The sequence below is a fragment of the Drosophila persimilis genome, unplaced genomic scaffold (genome assembly GCF_003286085.1).
Source record: "Drosophila persimilis strain 14011-0111.01,24,50 unplaced genomic scaffold, DperRS2 tig00000002-arrow-pilon, whole genome shotgun sequence".
Classification (NCBI taxonomy): Eukaryota; Metazoa; Arthropoda; class Insecta; order Diptera; family Drosophilidae; genus Drosophila; species Drosophila persimilis.
Genome location: NW_020825289.1, coordinates 7,380,560 through 7,402,096, shown reverse-complemented (window position 1 = coordinate 7,402,096; position 21,537 = coordinate 7,380,560). Strand labels below are relative to the sequence as shown.

At 43.9% G+C, this 21,537-nt stretch overlaps 1 protein-coding gene across 1 annotated transcript; it reads left to right on the top strand.

Moving 5' to 3' along the window:
• Positions 1 to 5,937: 5,937 nt before the first annotated feature.
• LOC6590508 (aquaporin) lies at positions 5,938 to 20,999 on the top strand. The gene is made up of 4 exons (XM_026986083.1): positions 5,938 to 6,408; positions 15,864 to 16,042; positions 19,998 to 20,351; positions 20,412 to 20,999. The coding sequence occupies exons 1-4, from the start codon at positions 6,393 to 6,395 to the stop codon at positions 20,595 to 20,597; spliced, it is 735 nt and encodes a 244-aa protein (XP_026841884.1). The 5' UTR covers positions 5,938 to 6,392; the 3' UTR covers positions 20,598 to 20,999.
• Positions 21,000 to 21,537: the final 538 nt, after the last annotated feature.

Here is a 21,537-nt window from a genome sequence, read left to right as displayed (position 1 = left end):
GCACTTGGACTCGACGAAAATGAATGCGCGCCAGCATTAAAGTCAAAAACAACCGAGGCCCCAAAAGACGAAACGACGCGACGACGCGACGACGACGACGGCACCGATCGCGAGGGAAAAGAGTCGGCAATTCTCTCTCGCAGTGCACTTCATGCTGCGCGTCGACTGAGCATAAAGGAGAGCCTAGGTTGAAACTCCGGCTTAGCCGCGACACAAACCAAAGCAAATAATAATTAAATCGTTAAACAAAATCAGCGGAAAGCAATTGAAAAACATTTTATGGCATGCAAATATCAATTGTGAAATTGATACAACCACCCACCCAACCGGGCCATCCAGCCAGCCAACCCCCCATTAGCGTCAGCAGGTGACGTTTGCAGAAAATTTTCCATCTATCGCTTATCATCGGGACAGAAATCATGTCTTCTCTTAATTAATTTAGGGCCCGGCACACACTCGAGGGAGCCCCAAGACCTTTCCATTACTGGATGAATTGGGGGGCATAAAACGTTGAAATCAAAGCACAGCCACATTCACTTCACTCACAGGTTGTGGGTGGAGGGGATTTGGAAGGTGCATTCAACTCTATTTATGAGGTATTAAGGAATATTTAAGCATAAATATATTATATTTCTGTAAATATATAGCATATCTAAGGGGAATGACTGTTCAAAGCGAAGCACACTTTTATGAGGTGCGGCATGTAAGAAATCACGTGTAGAATCCGCCTGTTACACGACGGGCGGGCGATATTTTACACCAACATTTTCGCAGATTTAATGCAGAAATGCAATGCACTTGCCAGGGGGAATGCGAGTGAAAAATCCACTCAAAAGCCCCCATTAGATATGGATCTTTTTTTTTCTAATTTCCATACCTTTATTCCCCTTAGTGCAGAAAGGGTAAATCAAAGCCACATTTCATTTGAAAGAAAATGTATGCCCAAGCTGGCCACACTTGACACCTGACAGGACCAACGCCCACTTTTGAGACACGGAAGGCCGTCCTTGACCGTCCTTGCCATGACATTGCGCTCCATTTGCATACAGGCCGGCGTATTCCCCGTGGATCCGGAGACCCCTCGCTATGAAATATGGCAAAAGCAAAGTAATTGTGCCTCCTCCTGACTGGCGAAATAATAAATTAGAATTGTGTTCTAAGGAAGCCATTAATTAAATCGGGCATACTTTGTTGTCAGCATTCAAAGCCATCGCGGAATGACGTGATGTAAAGGATAGGCCGTCTTCAGTGAGGAATGAGCTCTTAACTAATGGAAGTTCAGGATATCTTACTTATGGCTAGTGGATTGAATAGAGCTATACAAGTTTCTAATGACCGACTTGCCAGGATCCAGTATTCACATTTGCTATTCGCTGAACCGATTACTTTATTATTCCCTCTGTTCGATATCGTTTATTTGAACAGCTTTCTTATACGCTATAGTTATCCAAAGATCTTTTAATCCATTGGTACCATTTAGCTGTTTAATCAAGTGTACTTCCGCCCTATAAAAATTAGTCGTATCAATCCCATACCAAGATCGGACTATCTTAAATCGTTGAACTCCAGAGCTGGCAACAATTAATTTTTCAGCGCAACGCCACTCGCATTTTAAGTGGGGGTTCTATTTTTTGAAAATATCGCGGAAGCTTACACAAGTCTCACATGCAGCCAGCACATTTCGCTTTCGTTGGAGTGTGTCTGAAGCCCCCTTGTGACCCCCAGATTTGGGGCTTGCAAAAAAAAGGCTGAGCATCTGCGTTGGCTTATCAGCATCGGACGGCCAAGCAAATTTCCATCAATTGCTAGTTTTTATGTTCCCATTACCGTTCCCCATGTTAATGGGCACTCGATATATAACACGTACGCCATAAGTCAACAGCGGCCGTGCCTAAAACCAGCTAAAACTGAGAAAAAAAACCGCTCAAATCGCAAAGCGAAGCTGCGACAAAAAAATTTCTGTTCTTGATGTATTTTTATATAAAACAAAAAGCAATATCGCAACACGAAAGATGGGGCTATTACGAAGGCCGAAGCTGTTGATACTTTTTCCCCATTCGACACTAGGGAAATTTTATAGAACTGCGATATAAGCAAATAGTTACAGATAGATTCTATGGCATGGCTGAGTCCTACACAGTGGAAATGGAAATGGTTCCTTCTCGCTCTTCAGGCTGTCAAACTAAGTCGTATAGTAGTACTTCTACCCTCTGGCAGGGTATACATCAAAGTTGGGTAAACATAAATGGCAAATTCTGTACAAGCACCAAGTAGTGCTTGTGTCAATCAAGGCACTCGCTCTCTACTTTACTCTACCCAGTCGAGTGGTCCAGAGGAGGAAGAAAGAGAAGATTGAGTAGTGTAGTGTAGGTTTTTGTTAATTGCCTGCAATTTTGGACCGGCACGCGCTTCCCCGATCAGCCATCTTCTAGCCCCCATCACCGGCAGCAGGAAGTGCGCCTCGTGTGTGAGAATCAGCCTTTATTATATTTCTTTCATTCTCGTTTGCCTGATCATTGAACAGTACGAGTGCGAGTGTGCGAGTGGGGAATGCGAGACGCAGATCTTACCAGTTTACCGGCTCCAACGCCCGCATAGCACTTCTGATCTCTTGCAAATATATTTCCCACGGCGCATGCGCATGCGTGAAGACAACTCGAAGACAATGGCAACAGATACTCGTAGAGATACACTCAGCCCGAACCGTTAGTCATGGCTGCAGAGATGATGGAGTAGAAGTTGAAAATGTGCAAAACAAATAGCTCAACAACAATTTCGGAATTGGTCTTGAGCGGGGACATAGAGGTGGACGGGGACGTGGCTGTGGCTGGCCAAAAACAATAACGAGAAGAACCACAATGGCAGCGACAAACAGCCGTTTGTGTAGCCGCAAGCTGCGGCCTTATTGAATCATTATGAGTGATATATGTATGTACAGAGAAGGCTCCACGAAACCAACAGGGGAGTGTTTACAGAGAACCATAAAAAGGAGATTGAAAAGTGATAAGAGGGACTATGACTACTCTGAAGGTTCAGGTACAGAAGATTTGTTGTGGCGACTGGTGTGTCTACTCAGTCTCCACTGTACTGCAGCACATGTACCAACATGATGCGATGGCTGGGCAAACGGCTAGAGCAAAAGCCATAATCAGAGCGTTGGCAAAATTTGCATACCTTCGGAGTCGGACTTGGACACTCACGCATCGCCAGACACACACGCATACACTGACTCACACAAGTGTGCATACACTTGCGAACACAGTGACTACTAACAAAGATTGATGAAGTGTCAGGCGAGGGCGAGGGGCGGGGCGGCTCGGAGAGCACGAGACAGCTGTGACATTGACCTTTATTTGAATTTTTTTTCGGCTTGTGCCCAGCCTGAATCAATCACCCAATCACACCCTGCCATGCGTATTCCACCTGATTGATCCAATTTCGTTGGGTTACATATACATATTTCCACCGACTCATGTACGCTTATTGTTCGGCCCCTGCTGTGCTCCCGTGCAATTTATTCCGTTTATTAGCTGTCGCCCCCTACCCCCCTTACCCCTCCTACCCCACCAACCCAAGCATAATAACTGTACATAAGTACATCATTCCGCAGAGCGACACAACGACAAAGCCAACGCCAACGCCACAAAGCACACAAGATTAACATTATACTCTTCAAGAGGAGGGTATTATGATTTCCAGCAGAAGTTAGTTTCAATCACGAGGGTACACATGGTACACATATATTCCTGGAATAATCGAAGGACAATATTTGGTTTCATTAGCGTTTATAGTCTCTGAGACACATCGACTTGGCTCTTGATCCAGAAACAGCTCCTTTATGTGGTCTATAACGCTTCCTTCTGGGTCTTACACTCTATCCCAGATATACGTAACTCCCATGGAAACGATGGATCTGCTAGGGTATCTACATCTTCGACTTTCAAAGCCAGGCTTCCCCATTTGTCTAGCCTTTCTTTGGGATCTTTGTTGGCGTTTTGTTTCGTTGTTTTTTGCACATCAAGTGGGGTCTGTCGTGGATGCCTGGAAGCACACACGGTTACAGTTACACTTCCAAACTGTTTCAATGCCACTGGAAGAGTCTGGTCTGTCTGCCCCAGCCTCTGGGCTTTAGGCTTTATGATTGTTTTGTTGCTGCTGGCATTGTTTTCACAGCATCACAAGACGCAAGTGCAGAGAAAACAGATAATTGAACAAAATACAAATAACAATTGCTTTCTGGCAATTTTTGTTAACATTTTTGCATGGATTGTAATTACAACAAAAAATAATGCCAAAAGTGCATTCAGCTGGAGGGGAATGTTTCGATGGCCAAAGACCTTGCATCTCATTTTTTGAAGCACTCTGTCCAGGATGCTGCTCCTGCCGGCTGCTGGGTGTATTAAAGCCGATTAAATTGATTTATAGCTTCAATTGAATGTGGCATAAAATTCTACAATTACTGTTCAATTATTACTCAAAAAGAGAGAGCCAAGTGATAATGAGTCCCAGCGGAACACAAAGAGCAATCTTGCGGATTAAAACCGATTTCCTACATGAAGGGGCTGAGCATTGGTGCTGGGGGCGTATCCATATCAGATCTGCTGGTAATTCGACAGGCGGAATAGACCGAACAGACCCCCGCCGGTGGTCGTCCCCCGTTCGTGCCGTTTTAATGGCTAACTGGCATTAAATATAATTACTCATTAAGGCAGCAAAGTCGGTAATGTGAGGCTCCTCAGACCCCCGAATACTCGCAATTCCGTCTGAGTTTCGCTAACAGACATTCTCGTTATGGCCACAAACAAATATTGTACTCACTTCTGAGGAATTCGGCAAATGTCTTCTTTTATTTCGGGTCCCGTCGCCACTTGTTTTGTCAATAACTTGCAACTGTTGCTCTGTGGCCTGTTATGAATACTCGCCACAAGGTTCTTGCCATCAGCGCAAATCCATAATCAATATTAAAGCCGTGGAAAGTGGTTGAAAAGTGAAACTGATAAGGGGCCAGCCAGCCATAGCCCTTTAGCTAAAAAAGCGGCACTAATGAGCTATAAAAACAACTGGAAAGAAATCTCTTTACTCTTTAGTCTGAGGGGTTGGGGGGTGGGACAGTCACGTGCAACGGCTGTGGATTACCAGAACCAGAACCATGTTGAGGTTTGTGCGGCTCCACAGATAAGGTCTGTTTGAGGTGATAATACTGTCTGCAGGTTCGAAATTTGAGGTTCTGCATGACCGTCACAATTCGAATAATCAAGGTATTTTTACGGCCAGTCGAGGGCTATAAACCATACTCGTAGCACACACCACACACATCAAGTGGTTAAAATGGCGTGCGAAAGGCTTTCAGGCTGTGTGCAAACCTTCAAAATGGAAACTGAACTTTCCCTCATGCTCAAAACTAAAAGCACACTTCCATCCAGAGATTATTCTGGAATTTTCTTCGCTTACACTTGAACTACAGTGGATATTATCCACCCCACCCCTGGGGAAAACATAAATTATGATATTCCGTCCAGTGCGAACAGCCTCTCCCCTATTTCCATTCGATGAAGTCATCAGAGGACAGGTGGATTTGGATCCTTTCTTTAACCGCTGGACAAGCCCCGAAAAAATAAAATCTGACGTCGCTCTGCCACAGCTGACGCTGCCGCCGACGCCGACGCCGACGCCGACACCAGCGTCGCAGTACACAGCGACGCGGCGGCGCAGTCGACCGAGAGTATATCAGTTACAGGTAAGCGCGAGGTAGCGTTTATTTGCGCTCGAACAGCGAACGTGGTAGCACAGACTCAGAGACGGCGAAGAAAAGCGAAAAGCGAGACAGCTCAGTGGTTCGTGTCCAGGCTGAACTCAAAATAGAAATTCGAAAAGGAAATCGGTTTAATTTAATCGAATTTAATTGAAAATAACTCGTAGTAAAATCGAGTTATTGTCCGACGCGCTTTCCCATTCCATTTCGGTCCGGCGGAGAAGACATAATTGATAATTGCCATTGAGAAGAGCCCAGTGCGAACATAAACACGCCGAAGAAGGAAAAACATTCGTTCGAGTGAAATAGAAATTGAAATTGATTTGACAAAACTTCATTTGTTGCGCCATTCCCATTCCCCCTGGAGTGCCCGACAATTGTGCAACCTCAAGACTCTTAACCTTAACAATTACCATTTGGCCACAAAAGCTATTGGCACAATTCAGTTCGATTCAAGTGCCTGCCCCCAAACTCACTTTTACTCCGACAAAAACCAAAAATCAAACAAATCAAAAAAAAAACTCTATTCGAAAACGAAAGCAAAACAAAAGTTTGATTGAAGCGCCAACCGTCCCCCCACCCAGACGCCTTGCTAAACTCGAGCGGCAGCCCCCACCAGCGGTCCCCAGAAGACTACAAAATGGTTGAGAAAACAGGTGAGTGTGTGCCCGTGGAGGTGGATGTGGCTGGTGGAGAGTGCAGATTGGAGGCTGGACAGACCATGTGCGAAGGTTAATCGAATTTTTGGCTCAGGCGAAGGCGGGGAGTGTGCAAAATTGCTTTGTTTTTGGAGCAAATCTCAATGAAAATATTTGAAAATTGTGAAAGCTCTCTTGGGCTGAAAAACACCCACGGTTCTATCTCACAAGTGAGATGTATGTCCACCTGTGGGCGATGCTCGAGGGATTATAAACATTTTATTGGCATTTGCACATTTTAAATCAATTTTGATCATGAAATCAAACAAGTTTCAAGCAAATCATTGCAAAATTTCCATTATTAATTAGCAACACATTTTAGAACAGATTAGAAGAGTGTGACATGAATTTAGCACCACTTTTAGCTAATTTGTGGTAACATTTAGCACAATTTAATTTGTATTGAGATATGGGACAGTTTGAATTAAATTTGTTTGAATTTTTGTAATATAATTAGAGCTTGAACAATAAGTTTTATAACTGAGCAACAAATTTAATTGAAAACCATATTAAATTGGTTTCACTAAAAAGTGATTTAAAGCTCTAACCTCCTTTTACTGCCGTTTTAGTTTTCACTTTCACAACATACTCTCTTAATCGCCTCCACTATTAATCATCTTTAATAAGAAACTTCAAAGACCCTTTGATAAATCATCTTTTTGGGGGTCCATTCAATCGAAGTGAGGCGGCGGCCTGGGCTGCTGTCTCCGCCCATTATCGATACCGATAACGACATGATTGCCATACGATAATTTTCACAACGAAGCATGACAAAGACAGCAAATTAGCCCCGAAGCTATTTGTATGCCCTTTGCAGAGGGTATAATGATTCTGACCATCAGGAAGAAACCAAGGGATATTGAGAGATATCAGACAGAATGGTAGATATAACTATAACTTGGGTATTAGCGATAAGAATGACATCGAACGGTCCTTATAGGTATTTGTGAGCATCGGACTACTGGAAGAGTATTCAAAATCCTTCCTTTACCTAGTGCTTTGTACAGCTTTAGTTTTTGTGATGCTTGAACGTGGCTTCCGTGGCAAGTCTGTAACTGAAAGTTCGCATGACAGCCAAAGCCCCTAAAGAAAGAAAGAGGTGGCCGGCGGGAGAAAGAGCGGACATTGATAGGTAAACAACAGCAGAGGCTTCGTTTCAGTAATTTAAACAATGACGATCATGATCGTGATGATGACTTCCTCAACGAAAGAAATAAAACTACTTGCGAGAGTGAATGAACTACCAGCGAATCGAAATAGGAATAAAATGTACGATGGAATGAATCAGTTTGGGTCCCGAATCTTCAGATACTCTACCAAAAATGTCTTTGGGACACCAGTTGATGCGTTTTAAACTTCAGGTCAAAGTGGTTATAGCCCCTGAGAGGGTACGCGAGAGTCAAAGAAACCAATTAAGAGCCCCAAAAGGGTAACTAATGTGTTTTTCTCTTACGGATCCACCTTATTTGTGCAGCCCCAACAAGCAATTAATAAAGATCTTAATTGCATTTGTTGTGTGCGTATTTTAAGCGTTTCGATCTCCGGCGTCATGTCCGCCGCCCGACAAGCGATACCAAACACCGCGCGAATTGATAAAAATCGAAAATATTTGCCCAGAGCTGAAATTCGAATTCGTTTTCAGAGCAAGCTCCACCATAATTGAAATTCTTGGTTCCAGCTAATTAACGTCACACTGCACTGTTGCTGTTTGGACAATTGTTTAAACACAAAGTTCAATATTGGGTTTAAATATCAAATATTGTCAGTGCCTGCTGGAAAAAAGTGCGATATGGGAACAGTTTAAGGGCGAACGGAATGGTAGGGGCCGTCTTGGGGTATGGTAGGTGCGTGAGAATTGTGACGCTCAATGGCGCTGGAGTTCTATCGCACAAACGTGTTTATAATTTCTTCCCCTCGGAGCTTAATGTCTTTCCCGCCTCGTAATTCAATGCGTTGTCATCTTTGGCCAACATCGCTGGAAATTATACATGTTCAGGCTGACAGACGATGGAGAGATTCCGCTCCACCTGATGCTAGTTTCTGCTGTGTTTTTATGGAGAGTCGGATTCGTAGATATTAAATTACAGTAATAATCGTGAGCCAAGTTGACATGACATCACGGTGAAATTGTTTTTGCGTTGAGTTGATGGCATTCGAAACAGTAGCACACAAAAATACTGGGGACTCAGGAAACGTGTGTGTCCATATGCCATAGAAAAACTGTAGACAAGTGGCACAGTTAGTGCAGCGCAGTTCTCAATGGAAGATCAACTTGTCTGTTAATCGGATAGCTTATAATTAAGCTAATAAGCTGCCACTGGGGGGCATCAGCGCCAGCGCCAGCTCCAGCTCCAGCGAAGATGTTCGTTCGTTTTTTCTCATGGAAAGTTTTTGCAGTTGCGTCGTAGTTTAGAATTTACTCGTAAATGTTCTCTATTGCGCAAATCTGTATGTAGAAGCTGAAATTGACAGATCAGGGCATTTGTTGTGCATATTAATGATAGTCTCTAGCGGAAATATTATTGAAATTGAGATGAGCTTAGGAAGCAGTATGCTTCCGAAGGGATAATGACAAGCACAATATTCTCTCAGGCAATTCCTAGAAAAAAACCTTTGTTAGGGGTTTCCATTAATTCTTTAGCGTTTCCCTTAGCATGTCTCGCCTCATCCTAAATGGGAAGTCCCTCTAATAACAGCTTCCCCTTATGGTTCTACACAAATTATACAAATTATGCCGGTTAAATGGCCAAGTCATAAACCACTAACATCAATAAATTTCCCACTTATTTATGGGCATTGTTCGCGAGCCAGTTAAGGTGTCACATATTGTTAATCGGTCAAACGGCCATAAAGATATTTGCCCAAGTACTGGACCCACTCCTCCCTCGCAACAAGCAAAAACTGAATAGTCCCTGCCCCAGACCCAGACCCAGACCCAGACCCATATCCATAGCTCCGACCCGGTAAGCGTCGGCATGTGACTAATTAATTTATTGCAATTAATTAACGGTCAGCGAACAGGTTTCGATCTTTCTCTCTACTAGCCCATTGGAACGCAATGTATTGTTAATAAAATCATCACCTTAGTCGACAAAAGTGGTGCCCAAGGGTTGCGCAAACCCAAATGAATAATCCGATTAAATTGATTAATTATTATAGACGATACGATATACGGAATGAAAACAAACTGCGAGAACAGAACCTTTTGTTTTGCACTTATACAATTGGCAAGTGGGAAATTAACGCCAGTGTGTTTGCAGCAGAGAATAACAACAATAACAATAACAGATATATAAATACACACACGATTTGCATACGCACGTAAATAACCCACGTGATCAAGTTGTGTGCACGCACATTAGCCAGGCCGCGCCGCGCCGCGCCTTAAGCCTAACGGTACAGCAAAAGCTGCGCCGACACAAGTCGGCGATTAAATGCAGCTTTATTTGTCGCTGGAAGGGGTAGAGTAGAAGGCTTTCGATCTCTTTGTGGTGCGCTTCGGCTCTCCCTCTCTCCTCTAGCGTGTGAGTGCAGTCAGAGATCAAACCAAAGCGCAGCGGAAGACGGAAAGCTTAAGCTTCGAAGCTTACTTTCGTTTTCTTCATCGTTCAGGCATTTCCCAAAACAAAAGCATTTTTTCTGTGTATTAGTAGATTAGAACTCCGCCTTGCTTTATCCTTTCTGTCAGAGTGCTCGTTCTATTCATTTATTCATTAAAAAACATATGATATGGGAAAAACATAGGTAAATTAGCAAATGTATGCCAAATTCGCGTGTCTCCACCGAATTAATGAGTGGAAGGCAGGTAAAGAAGAGGTAAGAACAGGCGCTAGGCGATGACATTGCTCATGTTCTAATAATAAGCAGATAAGTCATGAGTCCCCCAATAAGCATAACAAGGCTGGGGATTCGGTAGCTAAGGGATATGGGTGTGCCTGTGCCAAGCCTTTAGCTTGGCCTCCAGCGAGAAGAAATGGCACGGAGGCCAGGGCCTGGCCCGGCACGTGTACCTCAGCCGGCCACGCCCCCACCTTGACTCTGTCTTTTGAGTGCATTGCTGAGTGCCCAAGGCTGTCACAAGAAGCACGGAAAGAAAAGGGATTGGTGCCCCATCCCAGATTTGCTTCTCCCAGTGTATGTTTTACGAGCTGCAGGATGTGTGGAGCCGCCATAGCGAGAAAGTCCATGTCGAGCGGATGTCCGCAGCCGCAGCCACATCAAGTTTATAGCAGTTGCAGCGGCTTTCTCCATAGCGTCTAAACATGAATTTAATGGCCCAAAGCCAAAGCTGGAGTGCCTTACTGGCATAGATTCCAGTCCCGTCCGAATAGGCCACATGCAATACTGTGGATGACTATATTTGGCTTGGAGCGGCGGCCAGTGACAGCGCCAGTGCCAGTGCCAGGGAGTTGCTAATTATACGGTAATATAACGCTTGTCCATTACGCAACTGAGCCAAATCGAACCTTAAATGGAGATCCTAAACTTTGGCTATCTGAAGGCACTCAGACTGAGCCCCAAGCTGACTCACAGCGTCTGCCGTTGCTTCTCTACGATTATCTTATCGGTCAGTCCGTCAGTCGGCCGGCGGGCAGTCAGTTTCACTGGCCATGGTCGTAAATCTTTAGGGAGAACGAGAGCCGAACCCCCCGGCACATGAAAGCGAGCCAGCCGCGAATCTGAGATTTTATCTAGTACATTGCGAAATACTAGAATAATCCCACTCGAATGGTTTCGTTTTGCATGAAAGGTAGATCTAGATTTCCAGGTGAAAGTGCTGAGATTTCTGGAAATTGTAAAATTGTTCTCTGTGTGTTCGTGTGTGTGTGTGGCGACCTTGACATTTGCAGGGCATTAATAAAAGGCTCTCTAATATGACGAGGACGGAATACCCTTTAATTTAGTACGTGTATAACAGTTGTATAACAGTCTTTCCAGTAGAACAAAAAATCGTATCTTATTATAATCTTTAAATGAGGAAAATGTAATTACACTGAGAAAATAATTAAATAGTAAAAAGAAATACTCATTTTCTTATAAAAAATGAAGAAATTAAATAAAATCACTTTGATTTAAATACAATATAACGTTTTTTAATAAAGCCCATATTTAATCAAAATTTAAGTTAATTTTGTGGGAATTATATTTAATTTAAATATGAAAATATTGTATTTCCACTCTCGGGGCAAATATTAAATATTTAAATCTAATTAATTAAATCTAAATATTAATCTAATTGACATGTAAATATTCAGGCTAAGGCTTTTTTCTCTGGCTGTAATGTAGTTTCATACCCTTTAGTTATTTCTCGTTATTTATCCTCACAATCTGTTTTATTCCAGAATTGATCTGCACCTGAATTACATTCATATCTTTAACATTGAGAGTCTTCTTCTCAAACGCCATTTACCCCTTGAAAGAGCATCAAACACCTGAAACCTTACCTGCAGAAAAGATCGGAATCTCTTCGAGTACGAATAAAACAGAAATTGTTTTGATCATCCTCGCTCGTTGTTGTTTTGTTTTGTTGTAGTTGTCAAACACGGAAGCAAAGCGAGAAAGAGAGTAAAGAGCAGGGCAGAAGCAGTAACAAAAACGAAGCCACTCTTTACCTGTTTTGAATTTCAAATTTCCGTTTGGCTGGGCAAAAAGAAAACGGGACAAAAAAGCTATGAAAAATCCAGTGTGGCTCCCGTTTGAGTGTGTACCGGGCACACAGGTACAGTTGTGTCAGTGGCACTTTATTCCGGTATGTGGGTCAGGCGAATCAACTTCTCTTCTGCTCTGACACTCCAGAACCAATTTGCGACCGATGACACATACGGATGGAATTTGTCGATTTCAAAGAGACAAAATGTTAAAAGTACTCTGGGCCTGTACCAGTAGATAGCGGAAGAACTCTGCGTTTGATGTCTGTCCCTGTCCCTGTCCCTGGGCCCATCCACTAATTAATTTCGTGTCAATCATGGCAATGGCATTGCGATTGATATGATTGATAACGCTGCAGATGGCGCTAACGTCCCCTCCCTTTTGGGGTAAATTATTGGAAATCAGAAATCTATTACAATCAATTCGTTTATTATCAATTAGTCATGGAGTTGCATGAGACAAATTAAAACCGAAATTAACACAAATAAATCTTCGTGTGGCAAATGTACAATATCTCTGCCTAAATCTGGCCTTGTCTGATGGATTGTTTTTGGCAAATAATGGTATCCACTCAATGCCTCGTCGGCACGCCCTCACCTTCCTTCCAATTGATGACTATTGTGTGTAATTGTTGTTATTATTATTATGGTTGTTTTTGATGTTTTTTCTTTACTTTTTGTTAATTCCATTTTTTAATGTGCCCGCCAGCCACGGTAATTTATTGGATTTCGCATTTTCTTCAGACCAATTTCAATGGCAAACAAAAGGCGTCTCAAGTTTTTTATTGTTGAGCATAAGCCCGGTGCGGTTCCAAGGATGTGCCAAGAAAGCCTACTACAACCTGCCCCCGCCGCCGCCCCGAAGGTTGTCAGGCGACCCAGACCCATCGCAGCCGAGCAATTTAGATTAGTTTTGGTTAACTCTCCCGCGATAAGAGGCCTATTTTTAGGTAGCACCAACTACTTTATCTTTATGGTGACTTTTTTATGTGGTTTGCTTCCTGAAACTAAAGCAGAACCAGAGGTAAAGATATAAAGCCCATCAATTATGAGACTGCTTTCAGTTGATAACTTAAGCAAGTAAGACCCCCAACAAGCCTATTCCACAAAGTCCCCCCCGACAATTATGTGCAAACCTGGTGGAAGGCAGCCGGAAAATGCATGGGGGGAAAACAGCTTAGAGTGAGTGACAACGGATGCCAGCGGATCCATCCAAGCTCAGAGCTGAGGCTCAGATGAGAGGCGCAACAAATTGCTAATAAATGTCTCGCAGGTTCCATTGAACTTGAATCGAGTCTCGAAATTGCAATTCGATTCGTGATTAATGCGGCGAGTGCTTGGCAGATGAAGTTATTAATTTCCCCGCCAAATTATTGATTGATTCAGCAATCGTTTCTGTTTGTCTCTCGTCAATGGCCGTGTAATTACGCCTGACGTTTTGTTATCTTTAATTAATTTCAATTAACATTTGTTTCTTAAACGGAATCTGCATTTTGGCAGAGATAGAATACAGAACGTCGTGTGAATTTAATTAAATCAAATGCTCGATGGCAATATACCATAAATTTCTACGCTTATGCTGATTGGCCTTTGGCCAATTGCGATTCTTGTCAACAGGCTGATCTGGTTTCATTTTCCACTCTTATTTATGGTACTTACTTCTCGGCTTTTGGATCGATTTCATGGGTGGGTGTGCTCGTGTGGGGGCTGCAATAATGATACGATTACTATTCATCACACAATAAATACTCCTTAATTGACATTTCCTCCGTTTGAAAGACCTTCTGAAAGCCTGTTCTTCAGCCTATCTTCTGACACATTTGAATACTGTTAGTCACCCTCTAATCACTATTTCCCCCTTGAATTTTGAAATATTTTAGTATTTTATCATTTTGTCATTGAATTCTGATAAAAAAAAAACAGGAAAAACGGCGCCACATTTTGATTGGATTCGTAGGAATAGCAAAAAAAAGGTGACAGCTCCAGTTATTTATAGCTATCGTTCCCGATCATGAAGGAGGCATTCAGAGCACGTTGCAGTGCATCTTGAGGCTTGGCCAAAGGTATTCCCAGGCATTTGATATTTTCACTTTGTGGAAACCATCGGAATACGGAATGTCCCGCCAGTATTACGATATTTAGCAGATTCCAGTAGCCAACTGTTTTATTGTTGACCCTTTCCCTCTCATCTGGCCCTCCGTATCTGGCTTTTATCAAGGGTGCTCCCCACTCGCACAGAACCAGAGTCAGTGTCATGGGACCAATGCTGCTAACATGCGAGATAATTGCCGTATTAAGTGAAGTGTGGAACGTGTTGATTGTGATAACATCGCGACACTTATCAGTGGGTGGTTTCGGGGCGGCGTCCGGAGGCACAGACCTCTGCTTGAGTGACGAACTGACATTTCGGTTAAGTGACAGTTACTTAAACGTGGCCTGATAAGATTTCTCTTTATACGCTGATTAAATGGGGCTTCGAAAAACGAGGTGAAGTCTTTTTATGGCATCCAAAACACTTCAGGGCTCTGCTTTACTTTTCTGGGCCACCAGAGAAATGTTATTTAAAAGGATTTCGTCACATGCACGAGTACGTATCAATAGTTTTATTGAACCAATGCTATTTTTTGCAAACATTTTCCAAAGTGTTTTTCTAGCAGGCAAATTAATTTACACCTGCTCATTAGCACTCAGGCAAGGCAGCCCAGCCGCGATAATGACAGTTGAAAGGCCCCCACTACCCTGTCAGGAAGTAAACACCCCAGTGCTATTGACGAAAATTAATTAATCAAATGATGCAAATTGTTTGAGCATCCCCAGCAAAGGGCACACTTTAAGTCAACAACCGATGATCGTGCTAGCTCTGCTCTCTATGTACATACCTGTGTATGTATATAAGTGATACGTTATCCAAAGACGCGGATAGTTTATACTTACTGCATTTCCTTTAAAGCAGCGATCGGCATGACCCTATCTTATCTGCATAAGAAAGGGTATAACACCAATACTATGTTCTGTTTCGCCTGCTGTCCACGCACACGAGCGTGCCGTGCCGATCACTGCTTTAAAGCTTTTCGTATAACAGCAGCGTACTTCTCTCTCAGTGTCAGAGCGAGAGAGGAGAACGACTGAAAGTCGCAGAAGCTGCAGATGCAGGAAAGCTATAGCCTGTTGCCTATGCGAGACTGACTGATTGATTGATTGAGTGATGATGAGAATGACAGCGGCATGGAACGAAAGTGAATAAATAAATTAATAATTTGATTAGCATTTGGCATGCGTTGTGCAGGTTTTAATCGACTTGGACTTGGATAAATGTTTTATTTTTGGTTCGCCAGTGGCCAAAGCCAGTGGCGTAGCTTGTAGGTGCAAGAGGGGAAAGAGGGCTTTGGGGTGCCGGATACTGACCAGCAAATACATGTTGAGAGAATAGCGTTTTTTTAGGTCACTTTTAACTCCTAACTCCTGGACACAATTGAAAGCTGAAATGCGAGCTACCAGAGGTAACAGAAACTGAAATATCTTTCAGAATTGATTTTGGGGAATTCATTTAAACTTTTGTGAAAAGTAGGCGAGTTTTTGACACACAAAAACTTTTCAATTGTGAAACATTACGACGAACATTATTAATCCGAGTGTGCTTTGCTAAACTACTAACCTAAATAAAATCATTACGTAACTGACTTTAGGACCTTTGGCTACCTATCCTTTTTACGGCACTGACTAAATACTTACTTTTTTGTGTGTGGTTTTTCCTTTGCTTTGCAGAAATGTGGAAATTCTTAGGCGTCGCCGATATAACCGAGAATAAAAATATCTGGCGCATGCTGCTCGGCGAGCTGCTTGGAACATTTTTCTTGATCGCCATCGGCGTTGGCAGCACAACGAGCGGAAGTGTACCGCAGATTGCATTCACCTTTGGCTTAACGGTGGCCACACTGGCACAGGTAAATATACGCACACCTCTATATATATATTTCGATGTGTATTGTACATACAAAGAGAAGGCAACGACAACTATGCCGACAGAACGACAGCGAGATTTGTGATTTGAGTTGGAGATTTCAAATTCAAGTTAGTGCGTACTGATCGGTGGGTACGTTCAAGGACACGCCACACGTTACACTTTCGGCCCCGAGCGAGCCAAAGCGAAGCTGGTGGCACCGCTCGGCTCGGCTCGGCTCGGCGCTGCGCGGTGCGTCGCTCATTCACAAACGTCGCTCACTGCATTTTGGGCAAGAGACATTGGCATTTAAGATGTGGTTAGTGGGAACAGGGCGGGGAGAGGGCAGGGGAGGGGCGGGGAGGGGCGGGGAGGGAGCGCTATAAAACGGCAAACGAATGCAGCTCAAGTCTGCGTGCGAATGTAATTTACAAAATTGACAGATTTACAAACGCACACCCGTACACACGTACATACGTACACTCGTCCGGGAGGGGGTGGAGGGGGGAAGGGAATGAATGTTTTTCGAATACGAATGCGAATAATAAATGCGCGCTCGCAGCAAAAGCGTCGCGTCTGTGGCTGTGCTGTGGCTGTGGCTGTGCTGTGCTGTCTGCTGGCAATTAACATTAATCAACACGCAAAATATGCAATTAGATTATTATGCGTTTAATTACGTTATGCTGCTGAAAATTTGTGACGACTGTTTCGGTTTTAGCATTTAAAGCGATGTTCGCTTTGCTTTGAATTTATGGCACAACAGCAACAACAAAACCAATCGATCAAAACACGAAAAAGCTTCTACAATCTACAGATCTGTTCTAATTATAGAACAGGTGGCTTTCTCTCTGCCACACTCGTTCGATAATTGATACGTTGCATGCCGCTGGAGAACTAAACGCGGTGGCAGGATTACCAATAGATAAATGCAGACACATTATCGCTGCTTGCCTCACTAATCTCCACCTGGAAGCATTTGCGACACTTGCCTCCCTGCCTCCCTGCCTGCCTGCCTCTTGGCCAATTAGTTGCCCAACAGCCAGACCAGGCGAAAGATGCCAGCGATTCGGTCACGAGATTCGTTTGCCAGCCTGCGGCACGTTCGCTGCATTTGAGAAATATGAATATTGCATTTGTTCGATGAGTGGCAGTTGCGGCACGAGTCCGAGTGCGGCTCGGATCGCCGTTGATTGGAACTACAGTGCAGCAGCAGCAGCAGCAGCTCCCATGAATGGAGCATTGCATTGCATTTCCCAAGCAAAGGCAAGGTGTGAGTGACGACAATTCCAGTTCGTTCGTCATCGTTATCGTTATCGCCAGTGCAATAACTGTTCAATGAAGCATGGCGCATGGCGTCAAATTGAGAAACGTGCTTAATTTCCAGTAATTTTGTGCCTTGGAATGGCAAACCCAGAAAGCGCCCAAGCGGAGACTCTGAAATAGAAATAGCTCTTGAGTGGAAATACAATACGAGTAATCCCCTCCTAAGCCTCTGCCGGTTATCGTTCTGCCTAGAGAGAGAGCAGCGGCGGCATTCTTAATCGAAGATCGTTTGAAGATCCACATTTGTATGCAAACTGCATCTGGGGATCACCTGACAGACTGCCAAAAGGAAGTGGATCCCAGAAAATGCTAATAGATTAGAGTAGAATTAAATTTAAAAATCAAATAATATAGAAAAAACAGCAAACAACAATACGAATGCAACGCAGACACATTTTAATTTACCGATCGCACAGATAGTACCGAGTGTACGATCTGTCAACTCTATGCGGGTCGTAAATCTGAAATGCCTGCCGCCCGCCTCATGCTGCTAGATGTCTATCGGTGGCACGGCCCGACAATTAGAGGGCTTGGCTCCCACTTTTGTCTGATTTGTGCGGCAAAACATAATGCTTACTAGGAAAAGATCTGTTGATAGCGCCGATCAAGAACCCCTAGAACCAAGCCCCAATGGTTGGTGCAACCTGGTATTATATGGGAAAGGGAATTTTGATTATTTTGTATCATATTCATTGACTCTCTCGGATTCATCTCTTGTTTCTAAAAAATCTCTTAACTAAATTAAATAAGCCTTAGGCCTTCTTAAACCAAAAGCAGTGCAGTGCAGGCTGTGTTTCTATTTCTATGGAAAATCGAGACAATTTGGTGCGTGCAGCGTTCACGTTTTCGTTTCCAATTCGCGATTTTTCGACTTTGGCTTTGGCCCGATCCGATTCCGATGCGAACTTGAATTGAATCGGAAAACCAGTAAGCGGCAGCCGCCACTGCAACGCAACAGTCGCCAAAGTGCTGCAGAAAAGCAGAACGAAACAAACAAGTTAACATTCAATTTTCAGCTGAAAAGCCATAAAATATGATTTAAGCGTAAATGTCGTTGATGTCGTTGATGTTGTTGTTGTTGTTGTTGTTGAAGCAGTGCACATGCGTACACCGATCGATCTCTCGACATCTCGATTGCCAGGACAGAGGGGCACACCGTGCCACGGCAGACTTGGAGTAGCCAAGAGATGGCCTTCGAAGCGGCGAGTGCTGACTGATCAAATAATAGCTGAATAGCTGATCTTTTGGGCACTATCTTAAGCAATCTATTAGTATTACTTGGCAAGGAAAGGAGTGATTCAGAAGACTTCTGCTTTCTAAACATCCCACCCAACTGCCCCCTGTACTGCCTTCACCTATGCCTGTACTCCCAGGCATTCAATCACTAGCCCAATGTCATGTCAAACCAATTCCAATCCCAAACACCAATCTCGTTTTATAGGCCTAACTCGATTTTCCATCCATCGGCGATGACTCAGCCTCCTCTCAGATTTCACACGCATCCGAGCTATCGCGATTGCTTTGGTTGCATATATTAAATTTAATTATGGGCTTTGTCGATACGAGTATATCAATAAATTTGATTAATTTCACGACTCCTCGAGTGTGCAATTAAGGGGAGTAGAGGAGGCGCGCAGGGGGGGGGGGGGGGGGGGGGGGGCTGAGAACAATGCGATAGGCCTAGAGTCTTGGGCCCAGTCAGAGACAGGTGCAACAAAAGCGGCAACTAAATATTATAGACGAAATTGCACGGCACGGCACGCATGAGCATAGCCAAAATGTCAAGAAGTTGTTCGAGTTGTTCGGATTGTTGTTTGCGTTGTTGGTGCGGCTCGACTTGGATCGGGCTTGGATCGGCCCGACTTGCTCTTGGCGGCTTTTGTAATTAGCGTTTTGTGGTTGCACGGCCAACACAATTTTTTGCTTACCTTTTTGTGCAACATTTTTTGCGCATTGCATTTATTAATTAAACGCAAAGCGACGCACGACATTGGCCATGCCATGCGACGCGGCTTACGGAGAAATCCATATCGAAATCGAATTGGTATCTCCGAAAAAAAACCAACAACAAAAACTAGCAGCTCTCAAAAGATATCGGACAACATAGAAGCCTGCACATCGACCTTGAAGGCAGTGCGTTCGATTCATTCATAATGCGGGGAGTACTCACACCGCCACTCACACTCGCACTCGCACTCACACTCACACTCACCCGACAGGGGGCAATTTGTTGGGTATTCGATTTCCATTTAGCATTTGCCATTGCCCAAGTGCTTCCAAGCGATCTCCTGAGGCAGTGACTCAACAGAACTCAACCCCCAGCACTTTTACTTTCTGCCTTTGCAGAGATACAATCCGTCGATGTTGCCTTTCGAGTGCATCTCATGTCTGATCTCACATCTGACAAATTGCTCGTATCCGCTGGCAGCGTACGGCGATTGTGCAACGGAAAATTGGAAAAAATGGAAGGCGAAAATCAGCTGCCATGGCAAAGGGCACAAAGGTTTTCTGTGTGTTGTTGAGACTTGACATTTGATAGATCCCAGAGCGAGAGAGAGAGACGACAGAGGGGCAGCACAGATCTCAACGTATAAATTAACTTTGACTAAACCACCTTTATTCATCTCTTCTTCCAGGGCTTGGGACACCTCAGCGGCTGTCACATCAACCCGGCCGTGACCCTGGGCTTCCTGGTTGTCGGTGAGATCAGCATCTTGAAAGCGGCCTTCTACATCATTGTCCAGTTAGTGGGAGCCATCGCCGGTGCTGCTATTATAAAGGTGGCCCTCGACGGCGTCGTGGGCAGCGGCCTGGGCGTATCCATGTATGATACGTCCCTGAGTGTGGGCCAGGCAGTGCTGATTGAGGCTCTGATCACCTTTATTCTGGTGTTTGTGGTCAAGGCCGTGTCGGATCCGGGCCGTCAGGACATCAAGGGCTCGGCGCCCCTGGCCGTGGGTCTGTCGATTGCCGCCGGACATCTGTGTGCGGTGAGTGGGCGCTGAAGGATGTGCCATTCGTTCAGGGATTAATGTTTTTTTTTGTTGCAGGTCAAGTTGAGCGGCGCCAGCATGAATCCGGCTCGCTCCTTTGGCCCAGCCGTTGTCCAGGGCTTGTGGACCGATCACTGGGTATACTGGGTGGGTCCCATTGCCGGCGGCCTCGTAGCCGCTCTCATCTACAGGTTCATCTTCAAGGTGCGCAAGGATGATGAGGCCGACTCGTACGACTTCTAAGACCGGAGGCCGTGACAGGATTCGCCTCCATATTGTTGTAAATGTTCGCACCTGCTTAGAGTTCCCAGTTTCCCGCTTTCCCACTTACCATTTTCAATCGCCTGGCATCACCCAATAACGCATCGAATTCGATTCCAAATTCTCCTAGATTAGTCCATCTCCTATCCCTGCCCCACAATTGTGCAATTTTATTTGTTAAAGAATGAAACGCAATCGCCTTGTTTTAGTGGTAATCTTAAGCTAAATTATATGTTACGCGCACTTTCGAAGCAAAACCACAAACCATCGAAATTGTACCTCGAAATCACTTTTAATTGTCGAGCACCAACCAGCGCACCTCTTTGATAAATTACGAATTGTATTATGATTATGTGTAATTAAAGAAAAAACTATGAAAATCAACATGCCGTGGATGGCGATTTCTGGGACGGATTTAAGGCTTTGGGTTGTCCAAAAGACTAAAAGAATCCCTTCTAGCAGAGGGGATCTACATGGTGTACCCAGATTAATTTAATACCAGAAATAATGTGAATTAACGGAATTTCGAATATAACGACACTTATCGATTTTCTACAAACAACTGCCAACTATCGCAACAGCGCCACAGGGCGGCAATAAGTGGAACCTGAAATAACCAAATTCGCAGCTTTGTAAAAGCAACATTTAATGCTTGCTGGTGTTGCTCAACATGCTAATAGCAACATTTTATTCCGTTTTAAATTGAAACAAATTTGCGCTCACAAAAATCCTGAGGATAGTTGAGAAATCAAATTTGCAAGTATACTGTATTGTCGAAACGCCTCAAAAGTCGATTAAATCTAGGAAAAATAATTGCGCAATCCATTGGCGTCATTAATTTACACAATACGAGCAGGTGAAGCATAAAGATATATTTTTTTTTTGAGCAAAATAGCGTGAAGATGAATTGATTAAATGGGAT